We start from the raw sequence: 19,511 nt of genomic DNA, 5'->3' as shown, positions 1-19,511 counted from the left end.
TCTCTCTGGGAGAAAGACACCATTAATAGAAGCACACAGGACCCCAACGCCCCCTCCTCTCCTCCCCCAGAGCTCCGCGACCCTCTCTCTGGGAGAAAGACACCATTAATAAAAGCACACAGGACCCTAACGCCCCCTCCTCTCCTCCCCCAGAGCTGCGCGACCCTCTCTCTGGGAGAAAGACACCATTAATAAAAGCACACAGGACCCTAACGCCCCCTCCTCTCCTCCCCCAGAGCTGCGCGACCCTCTCTCTGGGAGAAAGACGCCATTAATAGAAGCACACAGGACCCCAACGCCCCCTCCTCTCCTCCCCCAGAGCTCCGCGACCCTCTCTCTCTGGGAGAAAGACACCATTAATAAAAGCACACAGGACCCCAATGCCCCCTCCTCTCCTCCCCCAGAGCTCCGCGACCCTCTCTCTGGGAGAAAGACGCCATTAATAGAAGCACACAGGACCCCAACGCCCCCTCCTCTCCTCCCCCAGAGCTCCGCGACCCTCTCTCTCTGGGAGAAAGACACCATTAATAAAAGCACACAGGACCCTAACGCCTCCTCCTCTCCTCCCCCAGAGCGGCGCGACCCTCTCTCTGGGAGAAAGACACCATTAATAGAAGCACACAGGACCCCAACGCCCCCTCCTCTCCTCCCCCAGAGCTCCGCGACCCTCTCTCTCTGGGAGAAAGACACCATTAATAAAAGCACACAGGACCCTAACGCCCCCCCTCCTCTCCTCCCCCAGAGCTGCGCGACCCTCTCTCTGGGAGAAAGACACCATTAATAAAAGCACACAGGACCCCAACGCCCCCTCCTCTCCTCCCCCAGAGCTCCGCGACCCTCTCTCTGGGAGAAAGACGCCATTAATAGAAGCACACAGGACCCCAACGCCCCCTCCTCTCCTCCCCCAGAGCTCCGCGACCCTCTCTCTCTGGGAGAAAGACACCATTAATAAAAGCACACAGGACCCTAACGCCTCCTCCTCTCCTCCCCCAGAGCGGCGCGACCCTCTCTCTGGGAGAAAGACACCATTAATAGAAGCACACAGGACCCCAACGCCCCCTCCTCTCCTCCCCCAGAGCTCCGCGAACCTCTCTCTCTGGGAGAAAGACACCATTAATAAAAGCACACAGGACCCTAACGCCTCCTCCTCTCCTCCCCCAGAGCGGCGCGACCCTCTCTCTGGGAGAAAGACACCATTAATAGAAGCACACAGGACCCTAACGCCCCCTCCTCTCCTCCCCTAGAGCGGCGCGACCCTCTCTCTGGGAGAAAGACACCATTAATAAAAGCACACAGGACCCTAACGCCTCCTCCTCTCCTCCCCCAGGGCTGCGCGACCCTCTCTCTGGGAGAAAGACACCATTAATAGAAGCACACAGGACCCCAACGCCCCCTCCTCTCCTCCCCCAGAGCTCCGCGACCCTCTCTCTGGGAGAAAGACACCATTAATAGAAGCACACAGGACCCTAACGCCCCCTCCTCTCCTCCCCCAGAGCTGCGCGACCCTCTCTCTCTGGGACAAAGACGCCATTAATAGAAGCACACAGGACCCTAATGCCCCCTCCTCTCCTCCCCCAGAGCTCCGCGACCCTCTCTCTGGGAGAAAGACGCCATTAATAAAAGCACACAGGACCCTAACGCCCCCTCCTCTCCTCCCCCAGAGCTCCGCGACCCTCTCTCTGGGAGAAAGACACCATTAATAAAAGCACACAGGACCCTAATGCCCCCTCCTCTCCTCCCCCAGAGCTCCGCGACCCTCTCTCTGGGAGAAAGACACCATTAATAAAAGCACACAGGACCCTAATGCCCCCTCCTCTCCTCCCCCAGAGCTCCGCGACCCTCTCTCTGGGAGAAAGACACCATTAATAAAAGCACACAGGACCCTAACGCCCCCTCCTCTCCTCCCCCAGAGCTGCGGGACCCTCTCTCTCTGGGAGAAAGATGCCATTAATAGAAGCACACAGGACCCCAACGCCCCCTCCTCTCCTCCCCCAGAGCTCCGCGACCCTCTCTCTGGGAGAAAGACACCATTAATAAAATCACACAGGACCCTAACGCCCCCTCCTCTCCTCCCCCAGAGCTCCGCGACCCTCTCTCTGGGAGAAAGACACCATTAATAAAAGCACACAGGACCCCAACGCCCCCCCTCCTCTCCTCCCCCAGAGCGGCGCGACCCTCTCTCTGGGAGAAAGACGCCATTAATAGAAGCACACAGGACCCTAACGCCCCCTCCTCTCCTCCCCCAGAGCGGCGCGACCCTCTCTCTGGGAGAAAGACGCCATTAATAGAAGCACACAGAAGCCCCGAACGCCCCTCTCCCCATCTCTCTCCTCCCGTCCCTCCACAGTTGGGTGAGCGAGCAGGCTTTGCCGGTTACCTGATGAGATCCGGCACGCAGGAAATGTCCGGCGTTTTAGATGTGAACGGTGATGCCACGGAAGCCTCGAGCTCCGAGAGGGAGATGCCGGCGTGCGCTCTCTTCAGTGCCTGCCGCGGGGGGAACACATCCGGGTTAGACCGAGCGGGAAAGCAGGTTAAAAACAGGCCGTTCGGCCCTGCTGCCGCGTGCTAGCGCTACGCAAGCCTCCTCTCATCCCCTCCCCACATTGCCTTCCTCGTGTTCAACTGGCTTCCCATAAGACACAGGAGCAGAATGAGGCCACTCGGCCCATCGAGTCTGCTCTGCCATTCAATCATGGCTGATATTTTTCTCATCCCCATTCTCCTGCCTTTCCCCCATAACCTCTGATCCCCTTATTAATCAAGAACCTATCTATCTCTGTCTTAAAGACACTCAATGGCCCGGCCTCCACAGCCTTCTGCGGCAAAGAGTTCCACAGATTCACCACTCTCTGGCTGGAGAAATTCCTCCTCATCTCTGTTTTAAAGGATCGTCCCTTTAGCCTGAGGTTGTGCCCTCTGGTTCTAGTTTTTCCGACTAGTGGAAACATCCTCTCCACGTCCACTCTATCCAGGCCTCGCAGTATCCTGTAAGTTTCAATAAGATCCCTCCCCCTCATCCTTCTAAACTCCAACAAGTGCAGACCCAGAATCCTCAACCGTTCCTCATACGACAAGCTCTTCATTCCGGGGATCATTCTTGTGAACCTCCTCTGGACCCTTTCCAAGGCCGGCACATCCTTCCTTAGATACGGGGCACAAAACTGCTCACAATATTCCAAATGGGGTCTCACCAGAGCCTTATACACTCAGGAGTACATCCCTGCTCTTGTATTCTAGCCCTCTCGACATGAATGATAACATTGCATTTGCCTTCCTAACTGCCGACTGAACCTGCGCGTTAACCTCAAGAGAATCTTGAACAATGACTCCCAAGTCACTTTGTGTTTCTGGTTTCCGAAGCATTTCCCCATTTAGAAAATAGTCTATCCCCCATTCCTCCTTCCAAAGTGCCATAACCTCTCACTTTTCCACATTGTATTCCATCTGCCACTTCTTTGCCCACTCTCCTAACCTGTCCAAGTCCTTCTGCAGCCCCCCTGCTTCCTCAATACTACCTGTCCCTCTGCATATCTTTGTATCATCTGCAAACTTCCCCTTTACTGTGTCGATCCGATGTCCTCAATCACTCCCAGAGGGGGCAGCCTTCTACATTCTTCCCGTCTCCGAGTAAAGACAGTTTCTCCAGAACTCCCAATGGGATTTATTAGTGACGCCTGCCTAGTTCTGACCTCCTCACTCGGTCTACCCTATCCACGTCCTCCCAACCCAATGACTATTAACTGCATATTAACCCATTCAACCCAATGACTATTGACTGTTTCTACGGAAGGAACTCTTCAAATGCAGACAAATATATAACAAAACTTACTCCAACTTAGAGTGGGTGGCATGATGGTAGTGGTTAGCACTGCTGCCTCACTGCACCAGGGACCCAGGTTCAATTTTTTGACTTGATTTGATTTATTATTGTCACATGTATTGGGATACAGTGAAAAGTATTGTTTCTTGCGCGCGATACAGACAAAGCATACCGTTCATAGAGAAGGAAAGGAGAGAGTGCAGAATGTAGTGTTACAATCATAGCTAGGGTGTAGAGAAAGATCAGCTTAATGCGAGGTAGGTCCATTCAAAACTCTGACAGCAGCAGGGAAGAAGCTGTTCTTGAGTCGGTCGGTCCGTGACCTCAGACTTTTGAATCTTTTTCCCGACGGAAGAAGGTGGAAGAGAGAATGTCCGGGGTGCGTGGGGGGTCCTTGATTATGCTGGCTGCTTTTCCCCGAGGCAGCGGGAAGTGTAGACAGAGTCAATGGATGGGAGGCTGGGTTTGTGTGATGGATTGTGGCTACATTCACGACCTTTTGTAGTTCCTTGCAGTCTTGGGCAGAGCAGGAGCCCAGACCAAGCTGTGATACAACCAGAAAGGATGCTTTCTATGGTGCGTTGGGTCACTGTCTGTGCGGAGTCTGCACGTTCTCCCCGTGTCTGCGTGGATTTCCTCCGGGGGCTCCGGTTTCCTCCCACAGTCTGAAAGACGTGCTGGTTAGGGTGCATTGGCTAAATTCTCCCTCTGTGTTACCCGAACAGGCGCCGGAGTGTGGCGACTGGGGGATTTTCATAGTAACTTCATTGCACTGTTAATGTAAGCCGACTTGTGACAAATAAATAAACTTTATAAATCAAAGGAAGGGTTTAACAAAGAAACTTCATTGCTCCAAACTTGAGGCCTCGCCCTGGACCAATCCAAGTTCCCCCACAATTCCGAATAGGTTCTTATTTATGGTGAGTCAGCTGACCATCCCATCATTGGCTCCATGGGTTACTGGGTCAGCTGACCTTTACAGCTTGTCACCATTGGTCACATTATATCCAAAACAGAGTTGTCACCGGGTATATTCTAACATTAACTGCCTACAATCTGGCAAACATTTATGCTGTTCTGATTTCAATGAGCTTTTAAACAGGAATTATTTCATCCCTATCTGAAGCAAACAATATTGGAGAAAAATATATATTTTTTATTCATCCGTGGGACATGTGCGTCCCTGGCTGGGTCCAGCATTTATTGCCCATCCCTAGTTGCCCCTTGGAGGGCAGTTGAGAGTCAACCACATTGCTGTGGCTCTGGAGTCACATGTAGGCCAGACCGGGGTAAGGACGGCAGATTTCCTTCCCTAAAGGGAACCAGATGGGTTTTCCCGACAATGGGTCATCAGTAGATTCTTAATTCCAGATATTTTTTATCGAATTCAAATTTCACCATTGGCCGTGGCGGGATTCGAACCCGGGTCCCCCAGAAGTCATTTACTCGTACACTCTTGCTCTGTGTGTTTCTCATTGAGATTCAATGGTTCTGCCTGCCTCAAAAGCTGGAGATTTGTTTTCCCCCGGAACAGGAGAATCTGCCTATACAATTCAAAAAATTTCCCTGGATACACTTCTAGGTCCCCCTTTGGATTTTCTCCAAGTATGTTGCAACCTTCATCTTCTCTGTGTTGCCGTTCTTTATGCATCTTGGCGCTCAGTTGCGTCTTGTAAACTACCAGGAGAATTTCCCACTGTCCAAAAGACGTGCTGGTTAGGGTGGATTGGCCGTGCTAAATTCTCCCTCAGTGTTACCCGAACAGGTGCCGGAGTTTGGGCGACTAGGGGATTCTCACAGCAACTTCATTGCAGTGTTAACGTAAGCCGACTTTTACCACTAATAAATTTTTGGGTGGCACGGTGGTTAGCACTGCTGCCTCACAGCGCCAGGGACCCGGGTTCGTTTCCGGCCTCAGGTGTGCGGAGTCTGCACGTTCTCCCCGTTTCTGCGTGGGTTTCCTCCGGGTGCTCCGGTTTCCTCCCACAGTCCGAAAGACGTGCTGGTTAGGGTGCATTGGCCGTGCTAAATTCTCCCTCAGTGTTACCCGAACAGGCGCCAGAGTGTGGCGACTAGGGGGATTTTCACAGTGACTTCATTGCAGTGTTAAGCTGACTTGTGATACTAATAAATAAACATACTTCAGTTGCAGCTGGTTGTCCCAGTTCATTAGATACAGCACAGCCTTCAACTAAACACAAGTGGCTCTGCGCCCAAATGGTTGCCCAGCCCCTGCTCTGGGCAAAGGACAGCACGATTGGCCAAGATGGCATCTGATCACTCGGTAATAACCCCCTCACGAAGGGAGACAAAGCGTGTGCATGTGTGTGCATGTAAAAACAAAATGGTCGCAGAAAGAGACCACTCGGCCCATCGAGTCTGCACCAACAACAATCCCACCCAGCCCCTATCCCCTTAACCCCATGCATTTACCCTAGCTCGTCCCCCTGACACTAAGGGGCAATTTAGCACGGCCAATCCCCCTAACCTACACACCTTTGGACACTAAGGGGCAATTTAGCATGGCCAATCCACCTAACCTGCACATCTTTAGACTGTGGGAGGAAACCGGAGCACCCGGAGGAAACCCACGCAGACACGGGGAGAACGTGCAGACGCCACACAGACAGTGACCCCGAGCCGGGAATCGAACTCGCGTCCCTGGCGCCGTGAGGCAGCAGTGCTAACCCACTGTGCCGCCTCCTGTAGTCGAATGTGCATGACGTAATTGAACGCAGGACGAGAATAGCTCATTGGGCTGAGTGGCATTGGGTTCACTTCTCGCTGGTCCGCTGCGCCTCGCCCACCTGGATCCGCAATGGGGCTCGGACACACCCTAGCTATGACTGTAACACTACATTCTGCACCCTCTCCTTTCCTTCTCAATGAACGGTATGCTTTGTCTGTATAGCGCGCAAGAAACAATACTTTTCACTGCATCCCAATACATGTGACAATAATAAATCAAATCCTTCTCCCCTATGTACTCTATGAATGGTATGCTTTGTCTGTATAACGCGCAAGAAACAATACTTTTCACTGCATCCCAATACATGTGAAAATAATAAATCAAATCCTTCTCCCCTATGTACTCTATGAACGGTATGCTTTGTCTGTATAACGCGCAAGAAACAATACTTTTCACTGCATCCCAATACATGTGACAATAATAAATCAAATCCTTCTCCCCTATGTACTCTATGAATGGTATGCTTTGTCTGTACACCGCGCAAGAAACAATACTTTTCACTGCATCCCAATACATGTGACAATAATAAATCAAATCCTTCTCCCCTATGTACTCTATGAATGGTATGCTTTGTCTGTACACCGCGCAAGAAACAATACTTTTCACTGTATCCCAATACATGTGACAATAATAAATCAAATCCTTCTCCCCTATGTACTCTATGAATGGTATGCTTTGTCTGTACACCGCGCAAGAAACAATACTTTTCACTGCATCCCAATACATGTGACAATAATGAATCAAATCAAGTTAAGCACTCGAGGATAGTAGGAACCCGTAGACCCGGGCCGTGCGTGGGTCTGTGCCCCCTGGAGTTAGGAGCGGGCGTTAGGGAGTAAAAACCTCCAGCAGTTACTCACCCCACAGTCATTAGCACCATCACCGCACATTCCGACATAATAGCTGTGTAAAAAACACACACAGTCAGCGTTGACAACCTTCATTCAATCTGTTCAAGCCTCATTGCTCTGGTGACCACCCCCCCACCGACCGCCCAGTCCCCAAACCCACTGCCCCATCCCCAGTGGCGGCAGCGCGCCAGCCTCGGTTAGGGGAGGGGGTCGCAGGTTTGAGCCCCACTCGAGCACAAGCTTCCAAGGCGACACTGCAGTGCAGTGCCGAGGGGGAAGGGATGTACCATTAGGAACGAGGTTTCCGCTCCCTCCCCCCCCCCACACACTGGTGCCCGGAGCTCAGTACCTACCCCTCAGCCAACATCATTAAAAGCACACGATTCAGTTCTATAATCACATTGCCGGACCTGCGGGATCTTGCTCTGCGTAACCGGGCTGCTACGGTTCCGACAGGTGCTCAGGCCTGAGTCGCATTCCGCTCTCTGTAATGTTCTCGATGGGCGGCACGGTGGCCACTGATTCCCCTCCAGTTATTTCCCGAGTTTCTCTAATGTGGGGCGGCACGGTGGCACAGTTGGGTTAGCGCTGCTGCCTCACAGCGCCAGGGACCCGGGTTCGATTCCCGGCTCGGGGTCACTGTCTGTGCGGAGTCTGCACATTCATCCTCCGCATCTGCGTGGGTTTCCTCCGGGTGCTCCCGGTTTTCTCCCACAGTCCAAAGATGTGCGGGTTAGGTGGATTTGCCATGTTAAATTGCCCCTTAGTGTCCAAAGATGAGGTTAGGTGGATTGGCCATGCTAAATTGCCCCTTAGTGTCCAAAGATGTGCAGGTTAGGTGGATTTGCCATGTTAAATTGCCCCTTAGTGTCCAAAGATGAGGTTAGGTGGATTGGCCATGCTAAATTGCCCCTTAGTGTCCAAAGATGTGCAGGTTAGGTGGATTGGCCATGTTAAATTGCCCCTTAGTGTCCAAAGATGTGCAGGTTAGGTGGATTTGCCGTGTTAAATTGCCCCTTAGTGTCCAAAGATGAGGTTAGGTGGATTGGCCATGCTAAATTGCCCCTTAGTGTCCAAAGATGTGCAGGTTAGGTGGATTGGCCATGTTAAATTGCCCCTTAGTGTCCAAAGATGTGCAGGTTAGGTGGATTTGCCATGTTAAATTGCCCCTGAGTGTCCAAAGATGAGGTTAGGTGGATTGGCCATGCTAAATTGCCCCTTAGTGTCCAAAGATGTGCAGGTTAGGTGGATTTGCCATGTTAAATTGCCCCTTAGTGTCCAAAGATGAGGTTAGGTGGATTGGCCATGCTAAATTGCCCCTTAGTGTCCAAAGATGTGCAGGTTAGGTGGATTGGCCATGTTAAATTGCCCCTTAGTGTCCAAAGATGTGCAGGTTAGGTGGATTGGCCATGTTAAATTGCCCCTTAGTGTCCAAAGATGTGCAGGTTAGGTGGATTGGCCATGTTAAATTGCCCCTTAGTGTCCAAAGATGTGCAGGTTAGGTGGATTGGCCATGTTAAATTGCCCCTTAGTGTCCAAAGATGTGCGGGTTAGGTGGATTGGCCATGCTAAATTGCCCCTTAGTGTCCAAGGATGCGCAGGTTAGGTGGATTGGCCATGCTAAATTGCCCCTTAGTGTCCAAAGATGTGCAGGTTAGGTGGATTTGCCATGTTAAATTGCCCCTTAGTGTCCAAAGATGTGCAGGTTAGGTGGATTGGCCATGCTAAATTGCCCCTTAGTATCCAAAGATGTGCAGGTTAGGTGGATTGGCCATGCTAAATTGCCTCTTAGTGTCCAAAGATGTGCAGGTTAGGTGGATTGGCCATGCTAAATTGCCCCAAAGATGTCTCATTTAGATGGAGCCATGGTAAATGTGTGGGATTACAGGGTTTGTGTCGGTGAAGAGGCCCTGGGCACAGAGGCTCTGTTAGAGAGTCGGTGCAGACTCGATGGGCTAACAGGTCTCCTCTGCACTGTAGTGGATTCTATGCCTTCCTGAGGTTGCAAATGGTGCTATAGAAAGGCAAGTTCTTCCTTTGCGTCAGGCTCAATACCTCGCTTCAACTCAATGGACTCAGTTTGGGGAAAATTTCTGAAATTAACCCATCCGGGATTGGATCAACCACCTGCCTTAGGTCCACCTGATCCTGTCACAGAATTGTCACGGACACAGATGGAGGCCATTCGGCCCATCCTGACTGCACCAGCTCTCCAAGCAAACATCACGACCTAGTACCCATTCCTCTGTCTTTTCCCCATAACTCCTCTACACGTCGGATGATTATTGGAAGAGAAACAATGCCCGCTTGAACCTGCCTCCACCACACTTCCAGACATTCCTTCGGCAGGGTTGGCACAGTGGGTTAGCACTGCTGCCTCACAGCGCCAGGGAACCCGGGTTCGATTCCCGGCTCGGGTCACTGTCTGTGTGGAGTCTGCACGTTCTCCCCGTGTCTGCGTGGGTTTCCTCCGGGTGCTCCGGTTTCCTCCCACAGTCCGAAAGATGTGCAGGTTAGGTGGATTGGCCATGCTAAATTGCCCCTTGGTGTCCAAAGATGTGTGGGTTAGGTGGATTGGCCATGCTAAATTGCCCCTTAGTGTCCAAAGATGTGCAGGTTAGGTGGATTGGCCATGCTAAATTGCCCCTCTGGTGTCCAAAGATGTGCAGGTTAGGTGGATTGGCCATGCTAAATTGCCCCTTAGTGTCCAAAGATGTACAGGTTAGGTGGATTGGCCATGCTAAATTGCCCCTTAGTGTCCAAAGATGTGCAGGTTAGGTGGATTGGCCATGCTAAATTGCTCCTTCGTGTCCAAAGATGTGCAGGTTAGGTGGATTGGCCATGCTAAATTGCTCCTTCGTGTCCAAAGATGTGCCGGTTAGGTGGATTGGCCATGCTAAATTGCCCCTTAGTGTCCAAAGATGAGGTTAGGTGGATTGGCCATGCTAAATTGCCCCTTAGTGTCCAAAGATGTGCAGGTTAGGTGGATTGGCCATGTTAAATTGCCCCTTAGTGTCCAAAGATGTGCAGGTTAGGTGGATTGGCCATGTTAAATTGCCCCTTAGTGTCCAAAGATGTGCAGGTTAGGTGGATTGGCCATGTTAAATTGCCCCTTAGTGTCCAAAGATGTGCGGGTTAGGTGGATTGGCCATGCTAAATTGCCCCTTAGTGTCCAAAGATGAGGTTAGGTGGATTGGCCATGCTAAATTGTCCCTCAGTGTCCAAAGATGTGCAGGTTAGGTGGATTTGCCATGTTAAATTGCTCCTTCGTGTCCAAAGATGTGCCGGTTAGGTGGATTGGCCATGCTAAATTGCCCCTTAGTGTCCAAAGATGAGGTTAGGTGGATTGGCCATGCTAAATTGCCCCTTAGTGTCCAAAGATGTGCAGGTTAGGTGGATTGGCCATGTTAAATTGCCCCTTAGTGTCCAAAGATGTGCAGGTTAGGTGGATTGGCCATGTTAAATTGCCCCTTAGTGTCCAAAGATGTGCAGGTTAGGTGGATTGGCCATGTTAAATTGCCCCTTAGTGTCCAAAGATGTGCAGGTTAGGTGGATTGGCCATGTTAAATTGCCCCTTAGTGTCCAAAGATGTGCAGGTTAGGTGGATTGGCCATGTTAAATTGCCCCTTAGTGTCCAAAGATGTGCAGGTTAGGTGGATTGGCCATGTTAAATTGCCCCTTAGTGTCCAAAGATGTGCGGGTTAGGTGGATTGGCCATGCTAAATTGCCCCTTAGTGTCCAAGGATGCGCAGGTTAGGTGGATTGGCCATGCTAAATTGCCCCTTAGTGTCCAAAGATGTGCAGGTTAGGTGGATTGGCCATGCTAAATTGCCCCTCTGGTGTCCAAAGATGTGCAGGTTAGGTGGATTGGCCATGCTAAATTGCCCCTTAGTGTCCAAAGATGTACAGGTTAGGTGGATTGGCCATGCTAAATTGCCCCTTAGTGTCCAAAGATGTGCAGGTTAGGTGGATTGGCCATGCTAAATTGCTCCTTCGTGTCCAAAGATGTGCAGGTTAGGTGGATTGGCCATGCTAAATTGCTCCTTCGTGTCCAAAGATGTGCCGGTTAGGTGGATTGGCCATGCTAAATTGCCCCTTAGTGTCCAAAGATGAGGTTAGGTGGATTGGCCATGCTAAATTGCCCCTTAGTGTCCAAAGATGTGCAGGTTAGGTGGATTGGCCATGTTAAATTGCCCCTTAGTGTCCAAAGATGTGCAGGTTAGGTGGATTGGCCATGTTAAATTGCCCCTTAGTGTCCAAAGATGTGCAGGTTAGGTGGATTGGCCATGTTAAATTGCCCCTTAGTGTCCAAAGATGTGCGGGTTAGGTGGATTGGCCATGCTAAATTGCCCCTTAGTGTCCAAAGATGAGGTTAGGTGGATTGGCCATGCTAAATTGTCCCTCAGTGTCCAAAGATGTGCAGGTTAGGTGGATTTGCCATGTTAAATTGCTCCTTCGTGTCCAAAGATGTGCCGGTTAGGTGGATTGGCCATGCTAAATTGCCCCTTAGTGTCCAAAGATGAGGTTAGGTGGATTGGCCATGCTAAATTGCCCCTTAGTGTCCAAAGATGTGCAGGTTAGGTGGATTGGCCATGTTAAATTGCCCCTTAGTGTCCAAAGATGTGCAGGTTAGGTGGATTTGCCATGTTAAATTGCCCCTGAGTGTCCAAAGATGAGGTTAGGTGGATTGGCCATGCTAAATTGCCCCTTAGTGTCCAAAGATGTGCAGGTTAGGTGGATTTGCCATGTTAAATTGCCCCTTAGTGTCCAAAGATGAGGTTAGGTGGATTGGCCATGCTAAATTGCCCCTTAGTGTCCAAAGATGTGCAGGTTAGGTGGATTGGCCATGTTAAATTGCCCCTTAGTGTCCAAAGATGTGCAGGTTAGGTGGATTGGCCATGTTAAATTGCCCCTTAGTGTCCAAAGATGTGCAGGTTAGGTGGATTGGCCATGTTAAATTGCCCCTTAGTGTCCAAAGATGTGCAGGTTAGGTGGATTGGCCATGTTAAATTGCCCCTTAGTGTCCAAAGATGTGCGGGTTAGGTGGATTGGCCATGCTAAATTGCCCCTTAGTGTCCAAGGATGCGCAGGTTAGGTGGATTGGCCATGCTAAATTGCCCCTTAGTGTCCAAAGATGTGCAGGTTAGGTGGATTTGCCATGTTAAATTGCCCCTTAGTGTCCAAAGATGTGCAGGTTAGGTGGATTGGCCATGCTAAATTGCCCCTTAGTATCCAAAGATGTGCAGGTTAGGTGGATTGGCCATGCTAAATTGCCTCTTAGTGTCCAAAGATGTGCAGGTTAGGTGGATTGGCCATGCTAAATTGCCCCAAAGATGTCTCATTTAGATGGAGCCATGGTAAATGTGTGGGATTACAGGGTTTGTGTCGGTGAAGAGGCCCTGGGCACAGAGGCTCTGTTAGAGAGTCGGTGCAGACTCGATGGGCTAACAGGTCTCCTCTGCACTGTAGTGGATTCTATGCCTTCCTGAGGTTGCAAATGGTGCTATAGAAAGGCAAGTTCTTCCTTTGCGTCAGGCTCAATACCTCGCTTCAACTCAATGGACTCAGTTTGGGGAAAATTTCTGAAATTAACCCATCCGGGATTGGATCAACCACCTGCCTTAGGTCCACCTGATCCTGTCACAGAATTGTCACGGACACAGATGGAGGCCATTCGGCCCATCCTGACTGCACCAGCTCTCCAAGCAAACATCACGACCTAGTACCCATTCCTCTGTCTTTTCCCCATAACTCCTCTACACGTCGGATGATTATTGGAAGAGAAACAATGCCCGCTTGAACCTGCCTCCACCACACTTCCAGACATTCCTTCGGCAGGGTTGGCACAGTGGGTTAGCACTGCTGCCTCACAGCGCCAGGGAACCCGGGTTCGATTCCCGGCTCGGGTCACTGTCTGTGTGGAGTCTGCACGTTCTCCCCGTGTCTGCGTGGGTTTCCTCCGGGTGCTCCGGTTTCCTCCCACAGTCCGAAAGATGTGCAGGTTAGGTGGATTGGCCATGCTAAATTGCCCCTTGGTGTCCAAAGATGTGTGGGTTAGGTGGATTGGCCATGCTAAATTGCCCCTTAGTGTCCAAAGATGTGCAGGTTAGGTGGATTGGCCATGCTAAATTGCCCCTCTGGTGTCCAAAGATGTGCAGGTTAGGTGGATTGGCCATGCTAAATTGCCCCTTAGTGTCCAAAGATGTGCAGGTTAGGTGGATTGGCCATGCGAAATTGCTCCTTCGTGTCCAAAGATGTGCAGGTTAGGTGGATTGGCCATGCTAAATTGCTCCTTCGTGTCCAAAGATGTGCCGGTTAGGTGGATTGGCCATGCTAAATTGCCCCTTAGTGTCCAAAGATGAGGTTAGGTGGATTGGCCATGCTAAATTGCCCCTTAGTGTCCAAAGATGTGCAGGTTAGGTGGATTGGCCATGTTAAATTGCCCCTTAGTGTCCAAAGATGTGCAGGTTAGGTGGATTGGCCATGTTAAATTGCCCCTTAGTGTCCAAAGATGTGCAGGTTAGGTGGATTGGCCATGTTAAATTGCCCCTTAGTGTCCAAAGATGTGCGGGTTAGGTGGATTGGCCATGCTAAATTGCCCCTTAGTGTCCAAAGATGAGGTTAGGTGGATTGGCCATGCTAAATTGTCCCTCAGTGTCCAAAGATGTGCAGGTTAGGTGGATTTGCCATGTTAAATTGCTCCTTCGTGTCCAAAGATGTGCCGGTTAGGTGGATTGGCCATGCTAAATTGCCCCTTAGTGTCCAAAGATGTGCAGGTTAGGTGGATTTGCCATGTTAAATTGCTCCTTCGTGTCCAAAGATGTGCCGGTTAGGTGGATTGGCCATGCTAAATTGCCCCTTAGTGTCCAAAGATGAGGTTAGGTGGATTGGCCATGCTAAATTGCCCCTTAGTGTCCAAAGATGTGCAGGTTAGGTGGATTGGCCATGTTAAATTGCCCCTTAGTGTCCAAAGATGTGCAGGTTAGGTGGATTGGCCATGTTAAATTGCCCCTTAGTGTCCAAAGATGTGCAGGTTAGGTGGATTTGCCGTGTTAAATTGCCCCTTAGTGTCCAAAGATGAGGTTAGGTGGATTGGCCATGCTAAATTGCCCCTTAGTGTCCAAAGATGTGCAGGTTAGGTGGATTGGCCATGTTAAATTGCCCCTTAGTGTCCAAAGATGTGCAGGTTAGGTGGATTTGCCATGTTAAATTGCCCCTGAGTGTCCAAAGATGAGGTTAGGTGGATTGGCCATGCTAAATTGCCCCTTAGTGTCCAAAGATGTGCAGGTTAGGTGGATTTGCCATGTTAAATTGCCCCTTAGTGTCCAAAGATGAGGTTAGGTGGATTGGCCATGCTAAATTGCCCCTTAGTGTCCAAAGATGTGCAGGTTAGGTGGATTGGCCATGTTAAATTGCCCCTTAGTGTCCAAAGATGTGCAGGTTAGGTGGATTGGCCATGTTAAATTGCCCCTTAGTGTCCAAAGATGTGCAGGTTAGGTGGATTGGCCATGTTAAATTGCCCCTTAGTGTCCAAAGATGTGCAGGTTAGGTGGATTGGCCATGTTAAATTGCCCCTTAGTGTCCAAAGATGTGCGGGTTAGGTGGATTGGCCATGCTAAATTGCCCCTTAGTGTCCAAGGATGCGCAGGTTAGGTGGATTGGCCATGCTAAATTGCCCCTTAGTGTCCAAAGATGTGCAGGTTAGGTGGATTTGCCATGTTAAATTGCCCCTTAGTGTCCAAAGATGTGCAGGTTAGGTGGATTGGCCATGCTAAATTGCCCCTTAGTATCCAAAGATGTGCAGGTTAGGTGGATTGGCCATGCTAAATTGCCTCTTAGTGTCCAAAGATGTGCAGGTTAGGTGGATTGGCCATGCTAAATTGCCCCAAAGATGTCTCATTTAGATGGAGCCATGGTAAATGTGTGGGATTACAGGGTTTGTGTCGGTGAAGAGGCCCTGGGCACAGAGGCTCTGTTAGAGAGTCGGTGCAGACTCGATGGGCTAACAGGTCTCCTCTGCACTGTAGTGGATTCTATGCCTTCCTGAGGTTGCAAATGGTGCTATAGAAAGGCAAGTTCTTCCTTTGCGTCAGGCTCAATACCTCGCTTCAACTCAATGGACTCAGTTTGGGGAAAATTTCTGAAATTAACCCATCCGGGATTGGATCAACCACCTGCCTTAGGTCCACCTGATCCTGTCACAGAATTGTCACGGACACAGATGGAGGCCATTCGGCCCATCCTGACTGCACCAGCTCTCCAAGCAAACATCACGACCTAGTACCCATTCCTCTGTCTTTTCCCCATAACTCCTCTACACGTCGGATGATTATTGGAAGAGAAACAATGCCCGCTTGAACCTGCCTCCACCACACTTCCAGACATTCCTTCGGCAGGGTTGGCACAGTGGGTTAGCACTGCTGCCTCACAGCGCCAGGGAACCCGGGTTCGATTCCCGGCTCGGGTCACTGTCTGTGTGGAGTCTGCACGTTCTCCCCGTGTCTGCGTGGGTTTCCTCCGGGTGCTCCGGTTTCCTCCCACAGTCCGAAAGATGTGCAGGTTAGGTGGATTGGCCATGCTAAATTGCCCCTTGGTGTCCAAAGATGTGTGGGTTAGGTGGATTGGCCATGCTAAATTGCCCCTTAGTGTCCAAAGATGTGCAGGTTAGGTGGATTGGCCATGCTAAATTGCCCCTCTGGTGTCCAAAGATGTGCAGGTTAGGTGGATTGGCCATGCTAAATTGCCCCTTAGTGTCCAAAGATGTACAGGTTAGGTGGATTGGCCATGCTAAATTGCCCCTTAGTGTCCAAAGATGTGCAGGTTAGGTGGATTGGCCATGCTAAATTGCTCCTTCGTGTCCAAAGATGTGCAGGTTAGGTGGATTGGCCATGCTAAATTGCTCCTTCGTGTCCAAAGATGTGCCGGTTAGGTGGATTGGCCATGCTAAATTGCCCCTTAGTGTCCAAAGATGAGGTTAGGTGGATTGGCCATGCTAAATTGCCCCTTAGTGTCCAAAGATGTGCAGGTTAGGTGGATTGGCCATGTTAAATTGCCCCTTAGTGTCCAAAGATGTGCAGGTTAGGTGGATTGGCCATGTTAAATTGCCCCTTAGTGTCCAAAGATGTGCAGGTTAGGTGGATTGGCCATGTTAAATTGCCCCTTAGTGTCCAAAGATGTGCGGGTTAGGTGGATTGGCCATGCTAAATTGCCCCTTAGTGTCCAAAGATGAGGTTAGGTGGATTGGCCATGCTAAATTGTCCCTCAGTGTCCAAAGATGTGCAGGTTAGGTGGATTTGCCATGTTAAATTGCTCCTTCGTGTCCAAAGATGTGCCGGTTAGGTGGATTGGCCATGCTAAATTGCCCCTTAGTGTCCAAAGATGAGGTTAGGTGGATTGGCCATGCTAAATTGCCCCTTAGTGTCCAAAGATGTGCAGGTTAGGTGGATTGGCCATGTTAAATTGCCCCTTAGTGTCCAAAGATGTGCAGGTTAGGTGGATTGGCCATGTTAAATTGCCCCTTAGTGTCCAAAGATGTGCAGGTTAGGTGGATTGGCCATGTTAAATTGCCCCTTAGTGTCCAAAGATGTGCAGGTTAGGTGGATTGGCCATGTTAAATTGCCCCTTAGTGTCCAAAGATGTGCAGGTTAGGTGGATTGGCCATGTTAAATTGCCCCTTAGTGTCCAAAGATGTGCAGGTTAGGTGGATTGGCCATGTTAAATTGCCCCTTAGTGTCCAAAGATGTGCGGGTTAGGTGGATTGGCCATGCTAAATTGCCCCTTAGTGTCCAAGGATGCGCAGGTTAGGTGGATTGGCCATGCTAAATTGCCCCTTAGTGTCCAAAGATGTGCAGGTTAGGTGGATTGGCCATGCTAAATTGCCCCTCTGGTGTCCAAAGATGTGCAGGTTAGGTGGATTGGCCATGCTAAATTGCCCCTTAGTGTCCAAAGATGTACAGGTTAGGTGGATTGGCCATGCTAAATTGCCCCTTAGTGTCCAAAGATGTGCAGGTTAGGTGGATTGGCCATGCTAAATTGCTCCTTCGTGTCCAAAGATGTGCAGGTTAGGTGGATTGGCCATGCTAAATTGCTCCTTCGTGTCCAAAGATGTGCCGGTTAGGTGGATTGGCCATGCTAAATTGCCCCTTAGTGTCCAAAGATGAGGTTAGGTGGATTGGCCATGCTAAATTGCCCCTTAGTGTCCAAAGATGTGCAGGTTAGGTGGATTGGCCATGTTAAATTGCCCCTTAGTGTCCAAAGATGTGCAGGTTAGGTGGATTGGCCATGTTAAATTGCCCCTTAGTGTCCAAAGATGTGCAGGTTAGGTGGATTGGCCATGTTAAATTGCCCCTTAGTGTCCAAAGATGTGCGGGTTAGGTGGATTGGCCATGCTAAATTGCCCCTTAGTGTCCAAAGATGAGGTTAGGTGGATTGGCCATGCTAAATTGTCCCTCAGTGTCCAAAGATGTGCAGGTTAGGTGGATTTGCCATGTTAAATTGCTCCTTCGTGTCCAAAGATGTGCCGGTTAGGTGGATTGGCCATGCTAAATTGCCCCTTAGTGTCCAAAGATGAGGTTAGGTGGATTGGCCATGCTAAATTGCCCCTTAGTGTCCAAAGATGTGCAGGTTAGGTGGATTGGCCATGTTAAATTGCCCCTTAGTGTCCAAAGATGTGCAGGTTAGGTGGATTTGCCATGTTAAATTGCCCCTGAGTGTCCAAAGATGAGGTTAGGTGGATTGGCCATGCTAAATTGCCCCTTAGTGTCCAAAGATGTGCAGGTTAGGTGGATTTGCCATGTTAAATTGCCCCTTAGTGTCCAAAGATGAGGTTAGGTGGATTGGCCATGCTAAATTGCCCCTTAGTGTCCAAAGATGTGCAGGTTAGGTGGATTGGCCATGTTAAATTGCCCCTTAGTGTCCAAAGATGTGCAGGTTAGGTGGATTGGCCATGTTAAATTGCCCCTTAGTGTCCAAAGATGTGCAGGTTAGGTGGATTGGCCATGTTAAATTGCCCCTTAGTGTCCAAAGATGTGCAGGTTAGGTGGATTGGCCATGTTAAATTGCCCCTTAGTGTCCAAAGATGTGCGGGTTAGGTGGATTGGCCATGCTAAATTGCCCCTTAGTGTCCAAGGATGCGCAGGTTAGGTGGATTGGCCATGCTAAATTGCCCCTTAGTGTCCAAAGATGTGCAGGTTAGGTGGATTTGCCATGTTAAATTGCCCCTTAGTGTCCAAAGATGTGCAGGTTAGGTGGATTGGCCATGCTAAATTGCCCCAAAGATGTCTCATTTAGATGGAGCCATGGTAAATGTGTGGGATTACAGGGTTTGTGTCGGTGAAGAGGCCCTGGGCACAGAGGCTCTGTTAGAGAGTCGGTGCAGACTCGATGGGCTAACAGGTCTCCTCTGCACTGTAGTGGATTCTATGCCTTCCTGAGGTTGCAAATGGTGCTATAGAAAGGCAAGTTCTTCCTTTGCGTCAGGCTCAATACCTCGCTTCAACTCAATGGACTCAGTTTGGGGAAAATTTCTGAAATTAACCCATCCGGGATTGGATCAACCACCTGCCTTAGGTCCACCTGATCCTGTCACAGAATTGTCACGGACACAGATGGAGGCCATTCGGCCCATCCTGACTGCACCAGCTCTCCAAGCAAACATCACGACCTAGTACCCATTCCTCTGTCTTTTCCCCATAACTCCTCTACACGTCGGATGATTATTGGAAGAGAAACAATGCCCGCTTGAACCTGCCTCCACCACACTTCCAGACATTCCTTCGGCAGGGTTGGCACAGTGGGTTAGCACTGCTGCCTCACAGCGCCAGGGAACCCGGGTTCGATTCCCGGCTCGGGTCACTGTCTGTGTGGAGTCTGCACGTTCTCCCCGTGTCTGCGTGGGTTTCCTCCGGGTGCTCCGGTTTCCTCCCACAGTCCGAAAGATGTGCAGGTTAGGTGGATTGGCCATGCTAAATTGCCCCTTGGTGTCCAAAGATGTGTGGGTTAGGTGGATTGGCCATGCTAAATTGCCCCTTAGTGTCCAAAGATGTGCAGGTTAGGTGGATTGGCCATGCTAAATTGCCCCTCTGGTGTC

At 50.3% G+C, this 19,511-nt stretch overlaps 1 protein-coding gene across 1 annotated transcript in view; it reads right to left on the bottom strand.

The window, feature by feature from the left end:
• Positions 1-1,300: 1,300 nt before the first annotated feature.
• The window catches only part of LOC144488353 (polyamine-transporting ATPase 13A3-like), a gene marked incomplete at its 5' end in the record, with an annotated part of 87,157 nt that continues 68,946 nt past the window's right edge, over positions 1,301-19,511 (bottom strand). Inside the window, 3 exons of the mRNA XM_078206401.1 lie at positions 1,301-1,343; positions 2,378-2,487; positions 7,433-7,475. Of these exons, the coding sequence (XP_078062527.1) occupies positions 1,301-1,343; positions 2,378-2,487; positions 7,433-7,475 (196 nt within the window). The remainder of the gene's footprint in view (positions 1,344-2,377; positions 2,488-7,432; positions 7,476-19,511) is intronic.

This window comes from Mustelus asterias, unplaced genomic scaffold, assembly GCF_964213995.1.
Source record: "Mustelus asterias unplaced genomic scaffold, sMusAst1.hap1.1 HAP1_SCAFFOLD_1487, whole genome shotgun sequence".
NCBI classification, from domain to species: Eukaryota; Metazoa; Chordata; class Chondrichthyes; order Carcharhiniformes; family Triakidae; genus Mustelus; species Mustelus asterias.
Note: the sequence above shows the minus strand (reverse complement) of the source record. Positions and strands in the feature narration are given on the sequence as shown.